The sequence below is a fragment of the Pygoscelis adeliae genome, unplaced genomic scaffold (assembly GCF_000699105.1).
Source record: "Pygoscelis adeliae isolate BGI_AS28 unplaced genomic scaffold, ASM69910v1 Scaffold10, whole genome shotgun sequence".
In the NCBI taxonomy this organism is placed as follows: Eukaryota; Metazoa; Chordata; class Aves; order Sphenisciformes; family Spheniscidae; genus Pygoscelis; species Pygoscelis adeliae.
The window spans coordinates 3,725,367-3,750,959 of NW_008824053.1; the positions used below are offsets into that span (position 1 = coordinate 3,725,367).

At 37.1% G+C, this 25,593-nt stretch overlaps 1 protein-coding gene across 3 annotated transcripts; it reads right to left on the reverse strand.

Moving 5' to 3' along the window:
* Nucleotides 1-728: 728 nt before the first annotated feature.
* Nucleotides 729-21,213, reverse strand: ABCD3 (ATP-binding cassette, sub-family D (ALD), member 3). 3 transcript variants are annotated; one of them, XM_009333769.1, is made up of 22 exons: nt 21,175-21,213; nt 18,937-19,035; nt 17,257-17,345; nt 16,276-16,345; nt 15,338-15,435; nt 14,024-14,147; nt 12,988-13,044; nt 11,617-11,759; nt 11,191-11,260; nt 10,666-10,735; nt 10,442-10,539; nt 10,272-10,363; nt 9,638-9,726; nt 9,489-9,561; nt 8,378-8,441; nt 7,889-7,966; nt 7,730-7,795; nt 7,538-7,627; nt 7,193-7,312; nt 6,650-6,754; nt 4,564-4,620; nt 729-3,801 (listed from the first exon to the last, which is right to left on the reverse strand). In XM_009333769.1, the coding sequence occupies exons 2-22, from the start codon at nt 19,009-19,011 to the stop codon at nt 3,724-3,726; spliced, it is 1,806 nt and encodes a 601-aa protein (XP_009332044.1). In that variant the 5' UTR covers nt 19,012-19,035; nt 21,175-21,213; the 3' UTR covers nt 729-3,723. The 3 variants fall into 3 exon arrangements, with proteins under 3 accessions (XP_009332044.1, XP_009332042.1, XP_009332043.1); XM_009333767.1 differs by having other exon boundaries at nt 18,937-19,038; nt 21,175-21,209; XM_009333768.1 differs by lacking the exon at nt 21,175-21,213 and having other exon boundaries at nt 17,257-17,341; nt 18,937-19,010.
* Nucleotides 21,214-25,593: the final 4,380 nt, after the last annotated feature.

Consider the following 25,593-nt stretch of genomic DNA (forward strand, 5'->3'; position numbering starts at 1 on the left):
ACTGCATCCTTCGTTGAGGAATTTCCTTTCAAAGGGAGCTCTACCCTTTAAGAATGCTACACAAATACACTTGTTGCACAACTAATCTCAGCTAAAAGAAGGAAAAATTACTACTAATTAGCATTAGAAAACACTGATCACAGGAGAAGACCCTTAAAATCAGTTCACTCAAGCATATCTCGGTTTCACTCTAACGCTACTGAGTTTCAAGTATCCTCATAGCTGGTATGTCTACCACAGCAAAGAAAAACATTAAAAACATCACAAACAAAATAAAGGTGGAGAGTGATTATCCTGTTTTCCTCAAAGTACAAAGATTAAGGAGCACTCAAAAGAATTACCACATTAAGTACTGATATTATGTTAACCTTATTCAGGCCCACACCCTTCTAAAAATCAATAACCTTGAAGGGAAAAGAAGTGGCCAGTGGACAAAGGAGAGAGAGGAGAGGTCAGAATCAGTGCAGACTTAAAACAGATTAGTGCACCTATAATCCAATTGCTCCAAGTACGTATCTTCAAGTACTGAGCTCATGTTTTTTGTTAAGCCTACAACTGGATGGCATCATCTGGCCGATGCCAGGGTGAATTTCGGACAGTACTACGGACTTTAAGCCGAACGCAAGTCAACTGGCTCATGAAGTAACTTGAGATTTGTTGAGTATGCATTCACTGTATTGTTACAAAATTCCTAATCACATCATCAAGAAACATAAAAAGCCTAGATATATTTTATCTTTAGATTTATTATTATTTCAGAGGCACTTAATGTCTTACATTTATATAGCGCCGTTTCCCCCTCCAAAGCACTTTACAGTATTTACATACAGGAATGTTTCCCACCACTGTTGAAATGCAGCCACCTGACTATCACCAGTACCATCTTCAAAGCACCAACAGTTTGAGACTGAAAACATTCATCAGTACTTTGTCTTACTAAGATAGTTCAGAATTCCAATTTACAAACTTCCAACTTGTGCTATTAAAAAGACCTAACAGCTAAAATACAGTATCACAGTGCAATTCTGCAACAGAACTGAGACTTGGATCGTTTTCATTAGATTTTTTACAATCTTTCATTAGACCAAGTCTACCTCAAAATACTTTAATGTAAGGCCTTTTAAGAATATAATTCTAAAACATCGTTCTTTTTTATACTTTCTTTATAAGCCTCTCTTACAATCAAGCGCAGAAGAATATTTTTCTTTCCTTCCAGTATATTTAGAAACGCTAAGTCCTGGCCCTAAGGAGATACTAGCATCCTCAGTTTCAATGGACTTCATGGCATCTAAAGGCAAACCTATTCCTCCTTGCTTATGGAGTTGGATTTTTAATTTTTTTGGTTTTAGTTTTTAAAGTAAATCTGAGATTACACAAAAACCTGTTATTAACCAATTGAATTGTAAAGTACCTTGGGATTGGCTGCTGGGGTGCTATATAAGCGTGCTGTGTGTGGTTTTGCTTGTCAGTGTTAAAAATACACTAAAGTATTCCAAGTTCACTACTCCACTGCAAAGTCTGCCCTAGTCACAAGGATAATAGCAACTTTCTCATTTTAGAGTTGGTTTTTTTTTTCCTTTGTCTCTCTGAAAGGCTACTAAAACATCCCTTCCAAGAGAAGAAGTTGCATTTGTGCTGAGAACTTTCACAAAAAAAGAACCATCTGGCATCCCTATTTTCACGGTTACGATTAAAAAAAAAGACTACCACCTCACCCACAGCATGCTGCTACCTGTTAGTTATGGCTGATGTGAGAATCTGAATGAACAGAAAAAAATTAGTAAAGTGAAACATCTATTCGCCTTCTTGTGGACCAAGCACAAAAATGTATTCTGGTACCTTATTCTCTTGAATATGCTACACTTCAGAGAGGCTGTTTTGATTTTCATCGATGCATTATACTATGAATCTACAGTAGTCACCAGATTCTTATACCAGGATAGCTGTTTGCGTTTGAGTACTACGAAAGAACAGTCGTACTGACAGGTATGGGCAAGAACTATGATAAAAGGAAAAATATTAACAGGTAGCAACTTCAATGTGAAAGATGATGACTAATCAAATGGGGTAAAAATTAACATCCAAGTACATATCCATTTTATAAAAAGCTGTTTGTGTTTTTAGTCTAAACCCTTGATAAAAGATGCACAGAGAACAGGTTTATTGCATATTTTATGCATGCCTTCATGTAGTGCATTCCTATATTCTACCTTATATGGAACACTAAAGAACTACTAGACCTTCTCTGTACAACAGGCATTGTAAATTTTTGTTTTAAAGCCTAAACAGGAATTCAGTTTGAGTTATACCTTCCTACTCCCCAATCACAAAAATCACCTTGCTGCATTTATGTTTGTCAAAGTCATATGGCAACCACAGTAATTATTCGTATGGAAAACACCATTACAGTAAACTATTTAAAGAGTTTGGTTTCTTCAAGGGGATTTGGCAGCTGGAACAAGAAAACCAACAGGGACTAGAGATTCTTAGACAATAGCGAGAATCACGGGTGAATAATTTGTATCAGAAATCAAGACAAATAAGAGAATAAATGTGAAGGATGAAAGCATCATTTTAGGCTTCACAGCCCAGAAGACCAAACAGGAAGTACCATTATCACTTACTTTCAAACTCAGATCTGAAGGGTGGCTAAAACCATCAGATCTGATTTTTTGAAGGGGGAGAAAAAGAGGAACTTGGAAAAGCAACTGCTGTATTGCAGGACTGAACACACACAGGACAGACAACAGTCTGCTATTTCACAGATTAACATTTTTGAGTCCATTCTAACCCCTACTAATTCAAGAGAAGAATGACTGGACCCACATTCTTGTCTCTGTTTCTACTTGTGGGAGCCATTCATTTCTTCAGAGCTGAAAACATGCACAAGATTGTTTGATACAAGGAACATCACTTTTCTTTTCCCTTTTTCTTTTTTTTTGGTCAGTCCTTTCCTCCTTCAGCCTCCTCTCAACTCTTCATTACCATAGTATTTCTCCGACAGAAAAAGGGCAGCTGGGGTGAGGGATAGATGAAGCTCTTGCTACACTGGGAAAGAATGGGACTGCGGAGCAGCAGAGAGAATTGCATGGACAGACAGATGTTAAAGAGAATCCAAAACCCAGCAAAGAACAAGCTTAATTTTTGTAGCAGAAGGAATTAGTTTTGTCTTTTAGGTTCAGTCCATCCTTTATCAGCAAGGGCATATTGGCTACATCACAAGGCTTGGTCAAGGAAAAGGCTCTTTCATTTAACGGGGCACAGATCTGAAGATGGGAGAATGTCCTGCACCGTGTGAGATAACTCAGAAATATGCATAGAACAGAGCAAAAATCCAAGACTGCTTTGCAGGAACGAGAGAGGTAGCAACCCTAATTTTAACAGGGCTTTTCACCGAAGGGAAAGAAGGTCTACAAAAGTCAAATCAGCTGATTTCAAATGGTTTGCATCCCAGGATGAATCAGGTTACACTGATTTAAGCCCAATTTAATTTAGGCAGGTTTTTAAACCACAAGAATAAGGACATTCTTAGTACATATCAATAATTAAACCAACATATACACAATTAGCAATATCCTACATAATATAAACGCTTAACAGCTTGTTTTGGGTTATCCTAGTTAATTTGTTTAAAAAACAAGCTGAGTAGTTTTATGGTACAATGTCTGCCAGTCTACACACTTCCTGTAAGCATCAGTCTCTGTAGCAGTTCAGTTCATGACTTTAAGATCCAAATTCAACTGTGTCTTCAGTTATTTTCTTGAATTCGTAGTTTCCTCTGCCATCCATATGCAGGTAAAACTGAAATAAAAGAAGATACGTTATCAACCACCTAAAAATTACCAGATCTAGAAATGCCTAAATAAATCATATTTTGAAGTAGTCCTAATACAAAATCTTAAACTCAGCTAGCCAGAGGGTAAGCTTCTCCCACCTCACGTTTCATTAAATTCAATTGCCTCTGGAAAAAGAGTTAAACTGCTTTTGTTCATATCATCCATCAGTCTGCTAGTGGTCATACCTAGACTTAACACTGCTATCTTGGGTTTTGTGACAATATACTGAAGGTACACATTCATCCCTGTGTATTAATTCAGTATTTTCCCCACACATACAGTCTGTCTGCATAAAAAGTAATAACAACAGTAAAATCTTAGTTTGGAAGAAAAGAACTCCATGTATTAGAGATGAACTTTTTTTATGCGTAGATATATTAGGCATCTTGAAAGCAAAAACTCCACGCTGTTTACTGGATTCTTGTTCAAGGGGGGGCGTTGAGGCTAAGAAAGAAGGCTTAAGTATCTAGTGAGCCTTTCGTATTTTTGAGGCTACTTTTACAGACACATTTAAGGATTTTTGGTTACTTTTCATAACTAAAAGCGTAAGAATATTTCAAATAGTGCAACCGGATTATGAAAGTAAAACCTTTTTAAAAAAACAGAACATGACCTATTAGTATGTAAAATGAGAACACCTTGAATTGTAAAGTTGTTTGATTTTCTATTAAATTGACAAAACCCCTACCACCTACAGGTATCCTTAGCAAAAGCAAAGACTACATACATCATGATGTTTCCAGAGTGACTTTCTGTGGGAGACAGTGAAGAGAGTGATGCCAACCTACATGAAGAAAATACACACAATAAAGCAGTTAATTTTTTCTCACGGATTAGGTGTTACTTATTTTTCAGCATGACATCAGCTGAAGAGCTTAAATTCATAAACATAAACTTCCAGACTCTATTATTAACAGTATACCTATGTAGCCCTAATACAAGATTTTGCAGTAAAAAAAAAAGTAGGAGGGATTTATCTTTTTTAATTGATTTCACCATTCTTTTGCTCCTAATGATTTGGCAAAACGTAGAATGAACTGGGCAAAGGCAGTAAGGTAGGAGGCAGGTAAAACAACAAACCTCGTGATTAAAGGAAGTCTACTTTAACAGCAAAAAAAGCCAAAACAACAGAAGCTATTAATGAATTATAAACTTAAAGTGACAATTTAAAGGTGAATAATCTTCCTCTGTTTCCTTGCAACTCAGTTAATTAAGCATCCCTCACGGTAGCACCAATTAAAGGACAAAATGGCTCTGATGATAAAACGGGGTAACGGTTTTTTTTTCTTTCTGCAAGGACAGCTTAACCAGGAATTCTATTTGTCAGTAACATGCAATAGCCACTTGGCAACAGTAACTCTCAAACAAAAGTGCAAATGAACATTCAAGTTAACAGAATAATAGAGTAAGTATATGCAACACAGACTTAGAAAAATGTCAGGGTATTGATATTAATGTGGTAAAATGTGTGCCCAGGCAGCTAAGGCGGCCAACGGCATCCTGGCCTGTATCAGAAATAGTGTGGCCAGCAGGAGCAGGGAAGTGATCGTGCCCCTGTACTCAGCACTGGTGCGGCCGCACCTCGAATACTGTGTTCAGTTTTGGGCCCCTCACTACAAGAAGGACTTTGAGATGTTGGAACGTGTCCAGAGAAGGGCAACGAGGCTGGTGAGGGGTCTGGAGAACAAGCCTGATGAGGAGCGGCTGAGGGAGCTGGGGTTGTTTAGCCTGGAGAAAAGGAGGCTGAGGGGAGACCTCATTGCTCTCTACAACTACCTGACAGGAGGCTGTAGCGAGGTGGGTGTCAGTCTCTTCTCCCAAGTAACTGGCGAAAGGACGAGAGGAAATGGCCTCAAGTTGCGCCAGGGGAGGTTTAGATTGGATGTAAGGAAAAATTTCTTTTCTGAAAGAGTGGTTAAACATTGGAACAGGCTGCCCAGGGAAGGGGTTGAGTCACCATCCCTGGAAGTATTTAAAAGACGGGTAGATGAGGCGCTTAGGGACATGGTTTAGTGGGCATGGTGTTGTTGGGTTGATGGTTGGACTCGATGATCTTGGAGGTACCTTCCAACATTCTATGATTCTATGATTCTATGAAAATAAGTTCAAGAAATCAAGTCCATTCTTCAGCAGAGTCCTCATCTAGCATCAATTTACTACCATAGAAGGCTCCTTAAGTTCCCATTTCAAGTTTCAAGCACATATTTCAGTGGATGCACAGCTTTGCTCCATTACCATTCTGAGAATATTGTTACTCAATAATTAATGTTATTTCAAGCCCATTCTTTCCCAGGCTAGGGATATGAAATTGAATCTTATTGGTATTTTACATGGCACTACATAGGATCTGAAAAAGTGAGTATAAGAGGGAAAGGAAAAAGAAAACTGTATTTAGTATCATCCTGTTTTCCTAGAGCTCTTGGCTTTTCATATCTCAAAATAGATGGAAATGTTAATTTCCAGCCTTTCACTTCTGTTGCCCAGGCCAAAAGAAACCTCTCGAACAACAAAAAAGTATAAAATTTTAGATTATTTGATCTTCACTTGACATTCTAAGAGTTTAGCTGGAAAAGTAAGGTTACTTACCAGTTATTAAGAGTTCTCTGATATACAGAGGGCGCATGTACATCTAAATTGTCTTAAGACTACAAAACAATTATTGAATTCTAGTGTGCATAAAGGGTCCTTGCATGCCCTTCTAAGATTTTTTTTTTGTTGCTAATCTGCACTAGACATAAGGAAGAGTGGACCTTGTATCATTTTAAGCTTCCTGTTAACATACAGAGGTATAATTCTCGAAACAAAGATCTCACCTTTCGGCAGTGGCTGTAAATGTAGCCTTCTACATCAACGCTAACAGCACTGGTGCATTCATCCAGAATTGCAAACTGAGGCTTATGATAAAATAACCTTGCCATCTGGAATGCAAACCAAAAAGCTACTGTGGATACAGAACCGCAACCAATAGTTCAGTGTTAGAAGTTAAACTAAGAATTAGTGTCCAAAAATTTACTGTGGCAAGGGAATTTCTTTTAAGTTGGCACCCACTGAAGCCTGAAAATCCGAGAGCTGTGTATTATCTTTCCTTTTTTTTTTTTAATAAAACAGTTCTTTTAGAACTTCTGTTTATAAAATCAAAACGTAAGGTATGGTAAAAGGTCAATATTTACTATTAAGTTTTGAGTACAATAGGCACTATTTTAGGTTGTTTTCTCAGTATTCAGGTATTACACATTTTGGGGGTTTCTTCTTTAAGTAAAATATTAATATTTAGTAAAAAAAAATCACTTATAATTCAGATTACATTTTCAACCTATGTCCACTATTCGTTAAGCATTTATGCTTTTGAGACATACTGCCATTCTCTGTTTTTCTCCCCCGCTGAGTACATCCATCCAATCCTGAACACTATCCCAGCCTCCTTCACGTTCCAAGATTTGACCCAGCTGGACATTATCCAAGTACTCCTTCAGCACCTTTTATTGAAACAGGAATGACAAAAAGAGCTTAAGTGAACTTAATAAAGAAATGATTCAAAAAGGTTATAAAGGGTTATACTATTATACTGGTGGACTATCAACCCTGATAAATATTAAAAACAAACTAAATCCAGTGGTTTTAATAGTGATTTCAGTATTTTTAAATCTGAAGCATTACTCATCTTAAGCAAGACAAAGGGTTAATAAACTAATTATCGTTACCTGGTCAGAAATCCCTTTCTTTCTCTGATCTTCCAAAGTATCTGGATATATAACTTGATCTCTGAGCGTTCCAAGAGTCATATACGGTCTCTGAGATACAGTTAGAAACAAAAAGGTATGCCAAATATTTCTAAACATAGTCAAAGTAGGAAGAAAGAGAACACTATTGTAAATTAAAGTACTTGGCCTCACCTGGGGAACATAGAACAACTTTCCTCTTACAGGTTTTGTTAAACGCCCACCAAACAAAGGCCACAACTGCAACAAGAAAAAGGTTTAAACTTGACCAAAAAAGTCCAATTACAACAGTGGTTTGGGTTCTCCCCTGTTTATTTAGAAGAGTTCCCTTACCTCACCAAGAACACGAAAAAGTGAGCTCTTCCCACACCCATTTGGCCCACAAATCAGAACATTTGCACCAGATCGAACCTAAAAGTGCAAAGCCAACACCTTAAAAAGGGTAGTGAGAAAATACTGTTGAAAGCTTCTACAAACAATGAGACAAGGTGGTATCCTCATAGGCTCGTAGACAGTACTTTCTGACATTACAATGGGTAATTTCCACCAATAAGTACTTTTTCCCCCCCCCAAGTAGTTTAGCACCAACTGCAAGTGGAAGAAAACACACTTGTAACAATAAAAACATTTTTTTTTAATTTCCTCCTTTTTTTTTTTTAAACTAACGTGATGATTAATTTTGTTCAAATTTAAGCATACCATATAAGCACCTCTCCATTTTTGTTTGCACATTTTTTTATAAATCAGATTACCTCTGGAATTATAATCTTCACTTTAAAAATTTTATATTAATATAGTTTTCTATGGTATTAAAAAACTTACCTCAAAGTTAAGATCTTCAATCAAAACATCTCCATTAGGTGTCACCAACGGAACATGATCAAACCTATTTGTATCGCAATATTAAAAAACAAAACAAACAAAACCCCAAAACCAGTTGCCTAAAAGCAGCTAATACTGCATGCTTACTCAAGAGATTTAAGGAATGGGGCAAGACTTCAGCAGTACATCATTCAGTACACTGTCCCAGTTTCCAACTATTAACAGTTAAGGAAATTCTTCAACCAAAAGTGATACCTTAATGTTAAACAAACATCTATAGATTTTTTTTCTTCCTTCATATATTTGTTTTCTGAATCCTTCTAAGCCTTTGGTCTCCAAAACATCTTGTGCATATAAACCTATATTTAAGGATGCACTTCATTTTAAACCTGCTGGCAGAAGTGTATCCCATTAGTTCTAGGATACACAATGAATGACGTCTCTGCTCACCTCCCCCTTGCTTTTTTTTTTCCATAATAAAAATGCTTTATCATCTCCCTTCTCCTTTCCCTCTTCCCTCCCCTCTGCTCCACTATGTGCTTCCCACATTGACCAGCTTGAGGCTATTTAATCTCTTAACTGGCTTCACTTTATGCCTTTAAGTAGTACTACTATGTCAATGCTATGTTCCTCAGGCTGCAAAGAATTGAGGAATTGACTGCTACTTCAGTACATCAATGAACTGTCCAAGCATACAGAAATACAAGCAAATATTTTTAAACTGAATACAGACTTGCCCCTGATTTTTACAGCTGAATTATATCATGGAATGAAATCTGTAACCAACATATTTCTGAGAGGAAATTTGATAAAGTGTTAACAAAATGGTCTGGGAAGTCATATTCCAAAGGACAGCAGGAAATGTTACCAAAAAGCCTAAGTCCAGACAGCATATTATGTCTTCTGATAACATGGGAGGACAAGGATTGACTTACGGAATAGAAATGCTGAGTGGGAGTGAGGTAGAACTATTTGTACAGAAACTATAGTACAACAGGAATTGCATATTGTAATAATATGTATTAAAACCGCTATTAATAGTGGTAGAGGGAAAGACTTAAAGCCAGACTACGTTAAAAATATTGAAGTTATGGAAATTTTGTAAACATACTTGATAAGGTTATCAGTGTTGATAATTTCTCCAGATCCAGGTATCAAAGGCAAAACTTGCTTTTTATCTGCATCTTAAATTAAGAAAGAAGTATTAGGAACTGGAGCACTACACAGAGATGCACATATTTCATATTATGTCACATCTACCTTTTTCTTGCGACACCATAGTACGCTGATATTTGCCACTATTCAAGTCCTTCAGAACCTGCATTAATTCTGTAATTCGAGCTGTGAAGCTAAAAAAATAAATGAACTATAAGTAATTAATCTCCAGAATTTTTAGAAATCCATAGAAGCTCTAATGAGTACTCTATTAAACTGTCAAAATGACAAAGTTATTCAACCCAGCATAGAAACAGAATGTTTACATTTTAGAGTTGCACTGAGGTTGTCCAATATTCACAATATTTACAAGAACCTTTTCCTGTAATAGCCAAATATGTGGTAACTTTTCTTCTTAAGATGTAAAAAAAAAAAGTTTGGTAAATAATCAATACGTAGTTGATTTACAGGCATTTGACAATGTCTTTTCAATTAAATATTCAAACTGTATGCTGCTACTATTCAGATATGAAATTACTAGTGGACGTAATCAGCACGTCTTCAAATACGTTTTCAGCATAAAATGTTTATAATTTCTAGATTTTTAGGGTGCTGCAATGAGCAAAGCACATAAGCTCATTTTGTTTTAATTCTACAGTCACTTTCTTAAAATGAGATGAGTAACAGCAACAACATAACTTTAAGAAAGACTATTTTACACCACCACTATTAAGCTTACCCAGCCAATCTTGTCATTTCACGGCCTGCTAGGACTATTCTGCCCAAAGCTTGAGACATTCTCAGTAACATTCTTCCACTTTGGTAGTAATCCTAGAGCAGAAGAAAGTTTCTTTGTGTAGACTAATAAAACTTAAATTCAGGAAGTTGTTTTAGTTCTGTTCTATTTACCTCCAAAAGTTCTGCATGAGTACTATTCTGATGACGAGGATCAGCCAGGTTCAAAAATGGACGACTAACAACCAGGTAACCAACCACAGTGGCAAGGTCTGCAGTTTAAGAGTAAATATTAAGCTAAACATTAATTGAAGCAACAAGAAAAAAGAGACTTCTCATGTAAAAAGTTTAACACTTTTTTATTTATAGCAGTCCATTAGCACTGGACAAACACTTACATTTGGCAATGATAGTATCAATGAAACCCATCGAGAACCGGAACAGGATGAAATTATGCAAGTGTTCCACCTGGTACATTACAGAAGAAAAAAGGTCAAATTATATCAATACCTGTTTTACTATCTTCTATTATTTTACAGAATTTGATTCCAAATTTAGTTATTTTTCAGTAAGTCACAAATACCTCAACAACATCTGTCACCTAACTGTGAGAAGCACTCCACAACTGTCCCTGCTGGCAAAGACTTGCACTCTAGATCAAAACAACCTACACGTGAAACTAAGCAGTGAGAGAACAGTAACTGTGGTGGGTGAAAAGGAGGGAAGTGGCAAGAGGAAGACCATTCTATCAGGAACTTGTGTTCTGCTTATAGCCTACTAATTCATTTTTAAGTCTCGTAACTGTAGCAGCATAAACACCAAGCCACTATAATTTAGTTTACATTAATATATGTCAAGAATCACCATGATAAAGTTAACTGAAGTTTTGCTTTAAATGTTTTAAAAGATAAAAGAAGTCTTACCAGTTTACGGAAGGTTTTGTGAATAGTCTGTTTTTCTCTCAAGTTTCCATTATAAAAAGCAATTTCTTCACTAAAAAAAACCAACAAACAACCCACAAAGAATGCAACTTCATTTTGTTAAAGACAGTCTTTGAGTCAGCCATAAAACACAGGAATATAGTTCTTTCAGTTACCTTATGAAATAAAGAGTTTGTACTTTTTCACAACAGTAGAACATAAGCTTATTATACCCCAGCTACAGTTTGTCTTTTGAATTAGGAATATAATGCACATATGAATTATTTAATAATAATCTGCATAAAGATGCAAACACCTTGCTCAGAACTGATAGCATCAGACTTTCCTCTTATATTTTAACATACAGGTTCCATTTACACTACAGTATTACTTTGTCACTTATACCTTGCCATCCAAGTAAATCTGTACCTGTTTGTAATAAGCCGTGAGTTGACGTATCTATACTCCCCTTCATATTTTTGTTCTATAATAGTCATCTTGCCAATTGGTCTCCTTAAACGTGTAAGGAAAAACCCCGAAATAATCAAGTACGCCATCATGCTAGCTGGACCCTGTGAATATCAAAAAAGAATAAAAGCTTACCATCCTGATGGTCTCAGATTGCAACACCTGTATCCAAAATGCCCAGAAAGCATGAATCCCTTGATTCTCACCTCCCATGTGTCTACGTTACCAATTCAATTACTCTTGCAATTCCCATCATGTTCCTTTCTTTTGTGCCGTAGATACCGTTTTACTAATTTTACTAATTCTCTGTCCCCAGATGCCCTTCCCATCCCAGCCTTCTACTCACGCTTTTATCATCACCCATTGCAATCTCCGTGTTCCACTGTCTTAGCTTATTTCATTAATAATTGCCTGGTCCTTTCTCATTTCCTCTCCTGCATTTCTACCTACTTCTTTTTCTCTGTATTTGCTACAATTGTCATAGCAGTCAATATTTCAATCCCATTCCCTCCTTTGATCTATACATCTCCAACACATTTCCTGCTTCTCTCAAGCAGTCCTGGCGGGGACCTCTTATTCTTCTGGATCCTAAGCTGCAATAGACCAGGGATCCCAAACAGCATGCTTCAGTATTACTGAAGTGTGGCATGGCATAAAACCAAGGCATAAACTGAATTTGGCACAAGCTGCCTGTAATAACTAAGTATTACAGAGAGCAATGCAAAGACATCCGAGACTGGAAAAATACCTAAGTTCACCTAAGCCTTGCTGCAGTCTGTTTCTACAAAATCTACGTCACGTGTCCCAGAGCTACTTCTTGTCAAACCCTGAACATTTTCATTAACGTATCGTTTTACTAAGCTGAAGAATTCTTTCTGTAATGATTCACCTTGAGGGGGGAGGGGAGGGCGGAGAGAAGAATATAATGGTCATACAGCTCAATGCAAGGAATGGGTCCCCTTTATAGAGGCTGCAAAGAAACAGAAAACTTATTTTCTCCCTTAAATGGAAGTCACACAAGATAAAAGCAGCCAGAAGGGTACTGCACTAAATGGAATTCCCAAGTAACTGCTAGAAGAAAATAAAGAACTCTTGTTTCTTAAAATAGTTGATTGAATGCCTGCAAATTCTGCGTTTTATTTTGCTTGCCAAGATAGGGAACGTTAAAGCATACAAAACATTAAGTATAAAAGCATATTTTCAGTATATCCTTTCAAATAACATGTGAATCTATAATTAACATCTAGTTTTCCTCAGACTCCAAACAGATACAAGGCTATAACCAAAGGAGGGAAAGTTTGCTTATAATGCTAAAAACACCACTCAATTTACCTGAGCTCCTATTGCACTTGTTAGCTTGAAGATATACAAAACTATATCCAAGAAGGGCTGCAAGAGAAGCATAGAAAAAAGCATTAGAACACCAACGTAACATGAATATAAAATGGTCCAGAAACCACCAACCACCCCAAGAACAGTTATAGCTCTGCATTAAAAGCACAACACTAGTTAACCTATTATACAAGCTAAATGCTAAAATAAAAGGAATCTCAGCCACATGACATTTTTCTGAAAGCATTCACTCAAGAACTGAACATAAAAGCATCATGACCTTCAGATAAAGTACATACCGTATAAAAAGGTACTTCACTATTTTAGGTCTGTGATAACACTCTGCTCACTAAGCAAAGTTGGACTAGACCCTGTGATTACTTCTTAACTGAAGTAATCATGAGAAATACTGAGCAGAATAATGCCATATAGTTGGCTATGTACCTGATAGAAGCAATATTCCAATTTGCAAGCATTCTGTTCCGTACACACTCTCAAAGCTAGAGCAGCTGAACTACAGGTTTTGTAGCTAGAAGGTTTTGAACAAATCAACTTGTATTCTGCTTTATACTTCTGCTTGTATGAACAACATAGCATAAAAAAAAAATTAGTCTAAAAATTTCAACAGCATTCTACTTCATTACCTAACTCCCCTAAAATTTACACCAAAAACAGAGGGAAATGCTCATTCAACCACACCTCCCTACCCAAAATAATATTCGTATGTAACTAAAAGCTAGTCATTGGTTTTCTTCTGAAACCTAACTAGCTGAGAAAGCGTACTCATCACTGCTCATCTGCAAAAGAATGCGGTAAGTTCTTTAAAAGAAAATTTAATACAAATTGTAACAATCCACAACAGTGCTTTAGCAGAGGTCACGGAAACCACAGATAGTGTGAAACAATATCATAAACAATTTTTTTAGCACCGTACTCCAAGCAATACACATAGAAATGCAAGCAATTGTTTTGAGCTCTGATATCATATCCTAAACGTCCACACCTATTACTCAAAGTTCTCTCTGAAAAGACTTACCTTGCTAAGGTTCGAGTACAGGTCCACTACACTGTTACAGAATTTTTCCACATCCTGTGTAAGGAGTTGATCTGGATTAGCTATTCTGTTGTCCAGATTTCCCATTTTGTAGTACGTGTAAGCTCTGAAACAAAACAATAGCTAAGTGGCAGAAAAAAATTAATTACCCGGGATCTCAAATAACTGGAACCCCCCTGCTTCATACAACTGAGATGGAAAGCAGTGCAAACATTAAATGACTGTATGAAGTCAACATAGCTTGTGCTTCTGCCTGATCAGATCCACATTAAATCCTGCAAAACTGTTTAGGCTCCAGGATGTCTTAGTTGAAGCTCAGGCCCACGCTGCTCTATGCACTACTGCTGCACTTAGAGTTAGAAAACCCTCACAAACTCTGCATCAGCACACCTGACAACCAAAATCCAGTGCAGAAGGACATAAGCAGTTACTCAAGTTAATCCTGCAGACTGAATTGGATGCATGACTAGTCCTATATGAAAGCAACTGAAGTACTTTGGGAGCTGACCCAGTAACGGAAGCAGTACAGTGCGTTATTGTTTTTCCTAATTGAGCCAACTTTGCTGTCTTTGTATCTGTGCAGCTTATCCTTAACTGCAAATTAATTGCAACCAAAAGCCTTTTCTAAACAGTACACCTAACCTATTAAGCACCTTGCTACCTTCTTACTATGTACTTAAAATGATTTGGTTTGATTTTAATCAATTTAGCTTTTGTTGTAGTTTAACCTCAGCCAGCAACTGAGCACCACCCAGCCGCTCGCTCACTCTCCTCCTGCCCCGGTGGGATGGGGGAGAGAATTGGAAGAGTAAAAGTGAGAAAACTCATGGGTTGAGATGAGAACAGTTTAATAATTGAAAAGAAAAAAAAAAAATAGAATATACAAAGCAAGTGATGCACAGTGCAATTGCTTACCACCCGCCGACCGATGCCCAGCCAGTCCCCGAGCAGCAGCCCCCCCAGCCAGCTTTCCCCCAGTTTATGTACTGAGCATCTCGCCACACGGTATGGAATGTCCCTTTGGCCAGTTGGGGTCAACTGTCCTGGCTGTGCCCCCTCCCAGCTTCTTGTGCACCTCCAGCCTTCTCAGACCGTAGAGCACGGGAAGCTGAAAAGTCCTTGACTAGTGTCAGCACTGCTCAGCAACAACTAAAACATCGGTGTGTTATCAACATTATTCTCACACTAAATCCAAAACACAGCACTGTACCAGCTACTAGGAAGAAAATTAACCCTATCCCAGACAAAACCAGAACAGTTTTTAAAACCCTTAGGCATTAACAAGGTGTTACTTACTTAAGATATTCCTCGTAGAGGTATCTGGTAAGCCTTACTCGGAAGCAAAGTTTCAGTTCATTTAGACCATACTTCAGGAAGTTATTCACTAAAGAGATCTAAAATAAGAGATGGTATTTCAATATTTAGCTAACAAGATTTAATATGCTTAGATCAGCTTGCAGCATAGATTATGCAAACACTTTAGAACAGGTGAATTCTCCCCTCGAAGTCAATAATACTATTAACATACCTAAGACCAACCATATAGCGTCTGCAGGACCGCTAATTAGGTTTCTGCCTACACTTCTGAAAACCCCAGTTCCCAGTGGATCTCACCACATCAAAAGATTTAATATAAAACTATGTTCATATAGCATACCTTCAGCTCTTCTCATAAGCTCTAGAAAAGAGCCACCATTTGACAATCAGTACCTTAAATTGATCAATTCGCTTTTAAATCTGTTGTAAACCAGGTACATTATCTATTAGGTAGTAACAATTATTTCTATCTGGTGCAGGTCAGAGATGGAAAAACACGTAACAAATCTCAGAAGAAGCTGTAAGAAATATAAAAATTAAAGACTAGGAAGAAATCATCTTCAATGGTGTCAAGAGTCCCACACCTATAATGTTGAAACGTCACCCAATCCATAAGATGTTACTATGCAGTACTACAGATGGCACGTTAAGCTATCAGTCAAAATTGCCATCAACAAAACCAACCTGAAAGCCTAAATGTATCTGTCAGAAAAATGGTTGCAATCAATAGGGAAACATGCTGGTAACATCTCCCACACAGTGGAGCCAGAAAATGAAATGTGTCTTAATACAGACCTGCATGTAAAACAACTAATTTCCATGGGTTTTAAGATACTCATTTGAGATCTTTTCCTCAAATTCTTAATTTACATTTAAAATATGTTCTACTAAAAGGCTGGCACAAGAAAAGCACTTACAGCAGGCATTGCGGCGATGAAGTTAAACAAGTATTTCTTGAAATCTTTTCTGCTGCGGCCAATGATAGCACTGTAAACAACCATGAGCTAAGAGTTAGTTACAAGAGAAACAAGAAAGTATAAACTAGCATGTCTTAAGTGGACCAATTCTCAGTGGACCACACAAAGAAAAAAAAAATCATCGTGGAAACCTGTAGTATCAGCTGTAGGATCAAGTATGACAGACTTCTGTAAGTTAAGTGGTAAGTGACAGACTAAGTAATTATCTCCCTTCTGCTCCTGCAGTAACTGCCTGCATTAAGGGCTCAGAAATTCATGGTCACAGAATACCAGTTCCTCTCCTTCTTTGCTTTCATAGATTCTCACAAGAGAGAAGCAAAGCAGTCCTTCCATTCTACAAAGCACTGAAAGTCTCTCCTGAAATACAGTATCATTGTGAATTACACTTCAAGACAAATTCTGACTTGCTTCAATTAGCAACAAGCGCTACAAGAATAATCAGAGGTCTAGAAAACACTTTCTAAAACTTTATGACCGAAAGCATTGTGTTTATCAATCTAAAGAGCAAACAGCTCAGTAGGAAGAAGTAACAGTCCTAATATCCAAACAACATGTCTGAGTCTATGCCACAGAACCACTATGCCACCATTCTGAAGTGCCCTCTTAGATGTTCAGATCACCATAAGATTTAGAGTCTTCAGTGTACAAAATGTGACCAAAAGAACTGAAAAGCATTTAGTAAGTAAATTTTGGTTAAAAAAATAAAATTGTGTCCAACACCAGAAAAAGTTGATTAAAAATTATTTTTTTTCTTTCAAAAAATACAGGGATCCCCCTCCCCAAAAAATTGCAACTATACCAGTTTTCCAACTGTTTCATATAAATAAGCAAGCTATAAAGTGTCTGAATGCGTGTTCTGACAGATTACTTTTCCTGTTAAACACAAGAAGGAATGTTTAAAAACAACAAGTTCATAGCTACCTTTCAATGACTGTTCCATTTTGAATCATCCAAATATCACAGTATGTGCGGACTACCAGCATCACAGCAATAAGCAGCAAATAACCTGTCTAGTACAAAAATAAAAGTGTAAAAGTTAAACAATGGATAAAATTCACCACTTTTTTCTAGTTAAGTGGTCCAACCGTATCTAGCAGAAAAGTATTACCCTGCTGCCCCCAGCTAATGCAGTATTTGCTTTCTTTGCAGGAAACACATTAGGAAACACATATTTCTGATAGAATTCTGATTACATTTTTATGAAGAAAGTTTGTCTTTTAAAAAGGTGTATTTGGTTGATACATATACCAGACACATCTTATAAGATGGAGTATTGCAGGGAAAAAGAAGTTACTGCTATTCTGAGACACTTTTCTGCCATAAGCATGGGTCGTACAGGTTGCAAGGGACCTCTGAAGGTCACGTACTTCAACTCCTCACTCAAAACAGGGCCCACTAGTAACCAGTCACCACACAGATCTTGTACCATTGATCAAAAAACTTTAAGCCCAACAGACCAGCCAGTTTTCCATCCACCTCATTGTCCAGTCATCCAACCAATTCAGTTTGGCTATGAGGGTACTAGGGGAGACCTTAGTCTCAAGGCCTTGCTAAAATCAAAGTATTCAACATCCTCTGTTCTTCCCTTATCCACACAGCCAGTCATCTCATCACTGAAAGCAATCAGGTTAGTAAGGCATGATCTGCTATTCATAAACCCAGGCTGGCTGTTTGCAATCACCTTTTTATCCCTCATGTGGCCGGAGTTAGCTTACCAGAGGATTTGCTCACAGCCTTACTAGGAATACGGTGAGGCTGACCAGCCTGTAGCTTCCAGTATACTCGTTTTTGAAGATGGGAGTGATGCTTGGGTTTTTTGGGGATCATCAGTAACCTCTTCTGATGGCCATGACCTTTTGAAATTGATGGATGCCAGCTCTGTCAGCTCTTTCAGAGGCATTCCCATCCATGATACTACCTTCTGTGTACTTCCCTTTTGTGAATGAGCTGTCAAAGGTCCCTGTTCATCCAGGCTAGCTGGCTGCCATGCTTGCTCTACATTCTGTACGCTGGAATTCATTGCTCTTGTGCCTGATGTATGTTGAAGTTCTAATATATTACAGGCCAACACTTAAGTTCTGAGCTCAACTAACGCTCTTTTAAAAAAAAAACCTTAGATGTTCTGGAAAGCATGAGAAAGATGCTGAGGCAATTTCATCTTGCTGCATAGCTTTCCTGAAATGATGCTAACAAGTTTTTTTTGACAAATTCACTGTCAAATAAGGGTTGGCCTAGATATAAGTTACAAAAGCAAAATTATGGATGAACAGCATGCTATTTAAAGATAGGAAGCATCTGCACAGAGAAGTGTACTACCTTGCATCAAATCAAACAAAGCCTGGATGCCCTTTTAAAAGATATGCTACAGACAGTAGTTATTACCTGACAGTAAATGGCTTATCTTGTAATTGAAACCAGAATGCAACTTTTTAGTGATCTAACAACTGAACGTACATGTAGATTTTTATATTAATATGTTGCTATTTTAAAACAGTCCTATTCAAGTAAGGTGTATGCTTTTGTTTAAATTCCGATGTAATTACAAAAGAAAACTTGACTCCAAAATGCTCATTTTTATTTGTTACTGCAGGCAATGCTTACCTCTTTACAAAGTGTTCTAGGGACCATTATTTTCAGGATTCGACATATTCTTGCAATAAACACTCTGTCCACCATTGCTCGCTCCTTCTTCCCCTCTTTCTGCTTCACATAGAACAAGCAAAACGAGGAAAGTGAGATTTTTTTGGTAACATATTATTTAAATGTTGATGTGATATTTTCCCTATCCAAGTTATTTACAGCTACCTTCCTTCTGCAGCGTTTGCAGTATTTCCCTCCAATTTAAGACTTGCTCAAACAAGTTAAATGAAATGTAAGAATCAGGAGCATATGCCCTTACAGCTAACAGAAATCCTAAGTAAGAGAACTAAGCTATCAAAACAAATTGCAATAGGAAGTAGCTGCCATGATACAAAATAATATTTATTTCAAATCTATATTGAAAGTGATAAACAAACAATGCAGACCATAGCATTAAAACATCCAATTACAAGTTATAATGCAATCTGCCATCTCTTAACGTTGCTTATCTCTAGAAGACACCATCAGCCAGTATTTTTAAAGATGCCTTCCATCATTTGTCTAGACCATCAAAGGTTTAAACTCCTTGACTGTATAGCCCAAACTTGCTTCAAGTGAAACCAGAATTCGTTACTCATTTAATTCTAAAAAACAGTGCAACACACTCCTAGTGAGCTAAATCTACCAGACTTAAAACTCCTCCTATACCCAAACTCCTTTTATTTGGGTCAGTTGCATTTGTTTACTCCATATAACCAGGCAGGAAACCTGAAAGAAAAAACTAGGGAGACAGGATAGGGAAGACAAAGAAAGCAGCCTATAATTCACCATTAATCAACTCAGACAACCCTATCAAGCACTATTTTTTTATTTCCAAGGACGATTAAACCACACAAACTTGCACCAAGAGCCCGACTTAATCTCTTCACTTACTGTTTACATATGCAACATGATAGGCAACAAGCACAAGCTCTGAGCCCCAGCAAACACAAATTTACTCTGAATGCGCTGTGAATAAGCCTACACCTGTTTTTCATGGGATGAAGTCAACCATAGTCCTGTCCTTTTCAAAAAAACTATGTGAACACAAGCTACGGATAAAAATTCTAGCCAGATAGGATGCTATATGGTAGACGATAAAAATGTTTCAATTAAAAATTATTTACACAAAAATTCAAGCAATCTCAACAACTAAAGACTACTGTCCAGGCCTAATGAAGCATGACCCTACACGTTATTGCTTTGTGTTTGTCATTTCTATTTCAGAAATGTTTGACATGCGAAATTTCTAGGAGTACCTGGCTAAACTTATTTGATGTCTGAGCTGAACCTGTTCTTCCCTTCTATTCATCTCTTCCCCATTTCTACTTTTGTGTTGCACTTACATTAATCCCAATATCTTCTTTCCCAGAGGTTTTTTTTTCCTTAGACTGTTAATTCCTCATTCAGCATAATTATATGCAAGATGGGTAGGAATAAGAGAAGGCTAGTTAAGACTTTTACAAATACGTATAGCTATGCAAAATACAACTGCTTATGGCAGATAGCGCAGTCAAGGTCTGGCTAGAAGTTAACACGATGCTTGCATACACCTTTGTATTTATCCAGCCTTTTCTTAAGTTTTCAGCAAAGATGGAAGTATGTGGAATAGTCATCTATTTGTACCATCATATGACCCAATATTCCTAATCACGGGCTCTGCCCTTTAGGCTAACTGTTATATTTTATTTGAACATGAAACAAAAAACTTGACTTAAAGGGCTATAATATATACTTTCCAAATAAATGAATTGACAGACACACAAAAGACCAGGGAAATGCCAAACCTCTGACCAGAAGTTTGAAGTACCTTTTAGAAATGGTCAGACTCTACATCTTGTTCCGTACTTTTTTATTTAAAAGAAAAAGCAAATACACATCATACCAAATCTACAGGCAGCTGTTTGTTGCTATGCCTACAGCCAAGCTTATAACACTAGTCCATAAACATTCATAAGGCACAGAGAGATGAAAAAGCACATGTACACATCAAGCACATATCATTATGCAGCCAAACTTCAGCCATATGTGATTAACCTGATTCTTCCATTTGTTTCACCAGTGCAAGTCTGAAAGTATCATTCAAGCCACATGTGCACCAGGTGCACATAACCACCATTCTGTCCAAAATAAAACTGTAATTATGGGACTTAAAGTTAGAAAAACCCTATCAGTATTTTTTCAAATTATTAAAAATATATTACATGAAGAAAGAATTACCTCATTGTTCTGCAACGCTTGTTTTCCACTTCTTTTCCTGTAGAGGAAAAAATAAAGTATTTTTCTTGTTATTAACACACATATCTTTGTCTTGATCTCTACACAAAAAGACAACAAGGAAAGCTTGGGATTATATCCCTATCGATTTCTTTCAAAGCACTACAGTGTCTTCACAAGAGGGCTACCTTTTATGTCAAACTTATGTGTTGTTTTTATACTATTGCAATGAAACCTTACTCCTTCCAGCATTCAGTTTCATGTAGAGAAACTAAGTCTCCCTTTTTCATCTCCGAGTTTTGCTTTACCTTGGCTTCTGTACCATAAACTCCTAGTGGTTTTGTTTCCAACATACACTTTGCAAGCATGGCTACGTCGCTCCACTGACCACAAATGAAAACTGCATGAACGCAGATTCAGCAATCCAAGCAGCCCAACTTTGATGTTTCGCACTATCTACACAAGCCAACCAGATTTGTTTTGCATTTTATTTGACTTTCAAATAACACATTTTACTATATACAAAGATTATTTGTTCATAAACATGCACTGCAGGGGAAAAAAAAAGTCAGATCCTGTGAAACCAAGTTCCTGCAAAGGTGTGCATTAGAAGGGGAGCTAGTTTTTATTCTGTCCTTTTTCCTTCCCCTGCATTTTACAGAACAGTTAGGGGAAAAATATTTATCAACTAGTGCTAAACAAACATTCAAAAGTACAATCCTATTCTTCTTCCTCCCCTTTTAAGAAAGGCAAGCTGACATATAAGAAAGTTATAGTTTGTTTGTCTTCCTTTCTGAACATTCAAGCATCAGAGAAGCACATGAAGCTCTTGGGAGAGCTTATGCATTTATGTAGTTTAAAAGTGACAGCTAACCATATTAAATTGTAACCTACCATTTCTCAACCATCATACTAAAACATTGAGAGCAGGCTGCCTTAAAACTACAATATTCGTACACTTTCAAGACAACACCTAGGAAATTACAGGGAAGCAGAAACTATGAAAGGCACTGCTCCTTCTGCCTACAACATCAAAACTGCAGACTGCCACACAACCAGTTATCCCACAACTTTATCAACAGCATCATTTCAGACTTGTGCTTTAAAGCTCTGCAAAAAAAATATGTAAGATGAAACCATGCCTATTTTAATTTGTGATGATTAGAAAGATCTATGAATATCACTGACCAATGAAGAGAAATGACTTAATTACTATGAAAGGAAGAGGCAAGGTAGCAGAAGAATGAGAAAAGAAGGGAAGGAGGAGACCATGCAAGTGAGAAGGGAGAGATGCCAGTTCAACAAGAACTTAATTAAAGGTAATGGTGAGACAGAAGCCTGAGAGGAGAAGATAAAAATCTTGTAAGACTACTTGTGCAAAAGACAGAACAAAGAACATGAAGGGCGGCAGAGGGCAGACTGGGGGAGAAATAACTTCATAGAAGTTCAGAAGAGGTATAACACTTAATCAGGCCATGATGGAAGTACGTCTGTGGAAATGGTAACAGTGTGCAAAGTCTAAGAAACAATCTAGTTAGAGACTCCATCCTGGTGCCGTAGGCGCCATGCATTGCTGGTAGAAGAAACTTATTAATACATCTTGTAATTTTTCAAAGTACAAAAGATTGATCTATTTTTTAAAAAGTGTCCTTGCGTATGGATCAGTCCAATCACATCTGCTTTGGCATTAGGGGAAAAGTAGTATTCTTAGGGGTAAGTTGTGATCAAACTGTGTGGGTATTTCCTTAGATGATTCATGATTTGCAGTAATGCAAAATGAAAGTATGCTGCTCTTCCAGATATGCTATAATAACGCCTAGCTTTGTTGTTTCAAGGCCTGCCAATGTTTGAATTCACAACACTCATAATATGCAACTATTTCAGCTTTAAAAGGATCAGAAGTGAATACATTAAAATAGTAATATATTAAGAAGATGAGGCCCAGAATTATTCTGGCAGTTGAATACCTTTGATGTATTTATTCATACATTTTTTCCTACAGTAGCTGTTGAGAGAAATTCAGTAGCTGAAACTGATTATCCATTAAAGAGAAAGGACTGTTCAGAAACTGTGATCTTAAATTTAACTGTGAACTCACATTTAAGTAGAATTTATATTTATAAAGTTTAAGATAAAAATTAAGTATTTGTAAATTCAAAACCTTATGAAGAGAGCTTTAACAGTGTTTCGTTCTCTTTTTCTAAAAAAATTAATGCAAGCTCAGAACAAAACTAATACTTCAATAAGAAGGGAAATAATGAAGTACGGATTATCTAGAAGCAGAAAAATAAATGTGGCTACATAGCTCCAAAAATGTTGCTCTTGCTATTAAAAACAAAATCCATTGTTATTTAACAAGTAAAACCATTTTACTTGCAACAAAAGGCTGTGCTATAGTTCTGCCTAGAATAAAACTTCCACAAGCCAATTACTGCAGAACTTTTTCTTCTCAAGAGTCTCATTTTTTCAGTCCGATACCTACTGGCACTACTCCAGACTCCATTATACCATTGTAGAGCTTTTTTTTTTGAGAATTGTGGTTGCAGTCTTATTGAATTTAAAGACTAAATAACACCCTCAATTAGTCAGCAAGAATACAACAAGACTATCTGGTTACAGCAGAGAGCTCTACCATTTGGAATAGATTCAAGCTCTCTATTATTCCAGACCTCTCATTTACTTAATGCTGGAGCATCCCAAGCCTTATTGGTGAAGGAAGGTAAGAGCTACATGCTGTCCAAATTCTCTACTGCAAATGACTCCTCTGGTATAGGGGCCATCGTTGAGCAGCACAGCGTAAGGACAGTGTGGAACAGAAACATAAGGCTGCCTTTTACTGCAATGTTAACTTTAGTGATTACCTTATCCACACATATCGCCCTCCAGTTGGAGTTAAACTGTGCTTTTTATTATCACAGGAGTGCCTTGAAGCTCAAGTGCTACTGATTCGTGACTTGGTGATGTCATGGGGTAACAGCTACGATACAGCTCGGGTCAGTACAATTCATCACATGCTTATTCAATCAATGTTACTACAATTCAGGCAGCTACTATCAAATTGCAGAAGAGCTCTACTTTTAATCTTTAGCGTAGTTACTCTCACTTTATCACAAGGTACTCACAATGAAACCCTTCCCTGAGTGTATGTATCGAGGCTGAAGCTAGACTGGCTGGGATAATGAAAGATCCCAAAGTAAAAACAACTTCCAGACTGTTTGAATGGGAGTAGCACTGGATTCAGCAGGGATGTGAAACGTGTCCCACAGGGAACACATTTCTGTTCCTCTCTACCTCGAAGTCAGAACTGTGCAGTGACCGTTCACCATGCATTTCTCCCCTTTTCCTTCTATATCAGAAAGTCCTGAGATTTTTCTCCCGCCCTTCCCTGGATTTGGATTGCTTTTTAACTTCCAGCCATCAGTAACCCTGAGGCATTAGATTTTATCAAAAAGAATTCAATAGTTACATTACAGATACTAAGAGAATACAGGACCTTGCTTTAGGTGACCAAAAAAAAAAGGTACGGTGACAAAGGATGACTACAAGAACAAATATTCAAAAGACGACTTTATGGCAAGAAAAAAAAAAGTATGGCATACACCATAAAACAATCTCATCCAGGAAAGTAAATTATTACGGTTTTGAACTTATGAATGCCTAACTTTGCAGCTTAAAAATAATAATGTGATTTTAAACCGGCAATTTATGTATGGACAGAATATTTTGAAAGCATGAGTCAAGCACAAATTAATACAGTAACATTTAGTCAAAACTACACAAAAACTTGTATATTGAACTGCTCTGATTTATTTCTCTGAAATAATAAAACCTGTAGAAATAAAAAAGCTAGCTTCCTTCCAAACTCTTACTGTACCCATAGAATACAGAGTTGTGTAGCAGAATTATTTAACTTACTGTAACGTCTCTACCGTCTGCTTGCTTTTCAGTTTTTCCACATGGAAGACGCTTGACTGAAACTAAATTTACTGCTAGAGTTATGAAAAAAGACCCGCCAATACAGTAATGAAATAACAGACTTCATTAAGTAGCAAGTAGGTAACGGGCAGACTTTTGAGCTTCCTTCATGCCCTCACAGACAAGGAGGGGTGGCGATGGTGAGGTTTTTGAAAAGGGTTACCCAGACAATATGTAGGAAAAAAATATAAGAAAAATTATGGTACTAAAATATTTCTAGCACTGAGCCAAATCTGTTGATTTGGATAGGAATAGTTTCGGTTAAGGATAGGAACACAGAATATTCCAAGATGAAACAGCACTTAAAAAGTGTTTCTGCATAGTTTCTTTACTTTTTTCTATGGAAGCATTAAAAATCTTAATTATATACATCTGTCCTGGTTTCGGCTGCGATAGAGTTAATTTTCTTCCTAGTGCCGGTACAGTGCTGTGTTTTTGGATTTAGGA

What these genes read in the sequence shown, in the direction of transcription:
- ABCD3 (XM_009333769.1), bottom strand. Translation starts at nt 19,011, where the DNA reads ATGGTGGACAGAGTGTTTATTGCAAGAATATGTCGAATCCTGAAAATA. An exon ending in CTCTACGAGGAATATCTTAA is followed by an intron (nt 14,148 to 15,337) that starts GTAAGTAACACC and finishes GTTTTGTTTCAG; the next exon opens with AGCTTACACGTACTACAAAA. An exon ending in CACTCTGGAAACATCATGAT is followed by an intron (nt 3,802 to 4,563) that starts GTATGTAGTCTT and finishes CTTTTATTTCAG; the next exon opens with TTTTACCTGCATATGGATGG.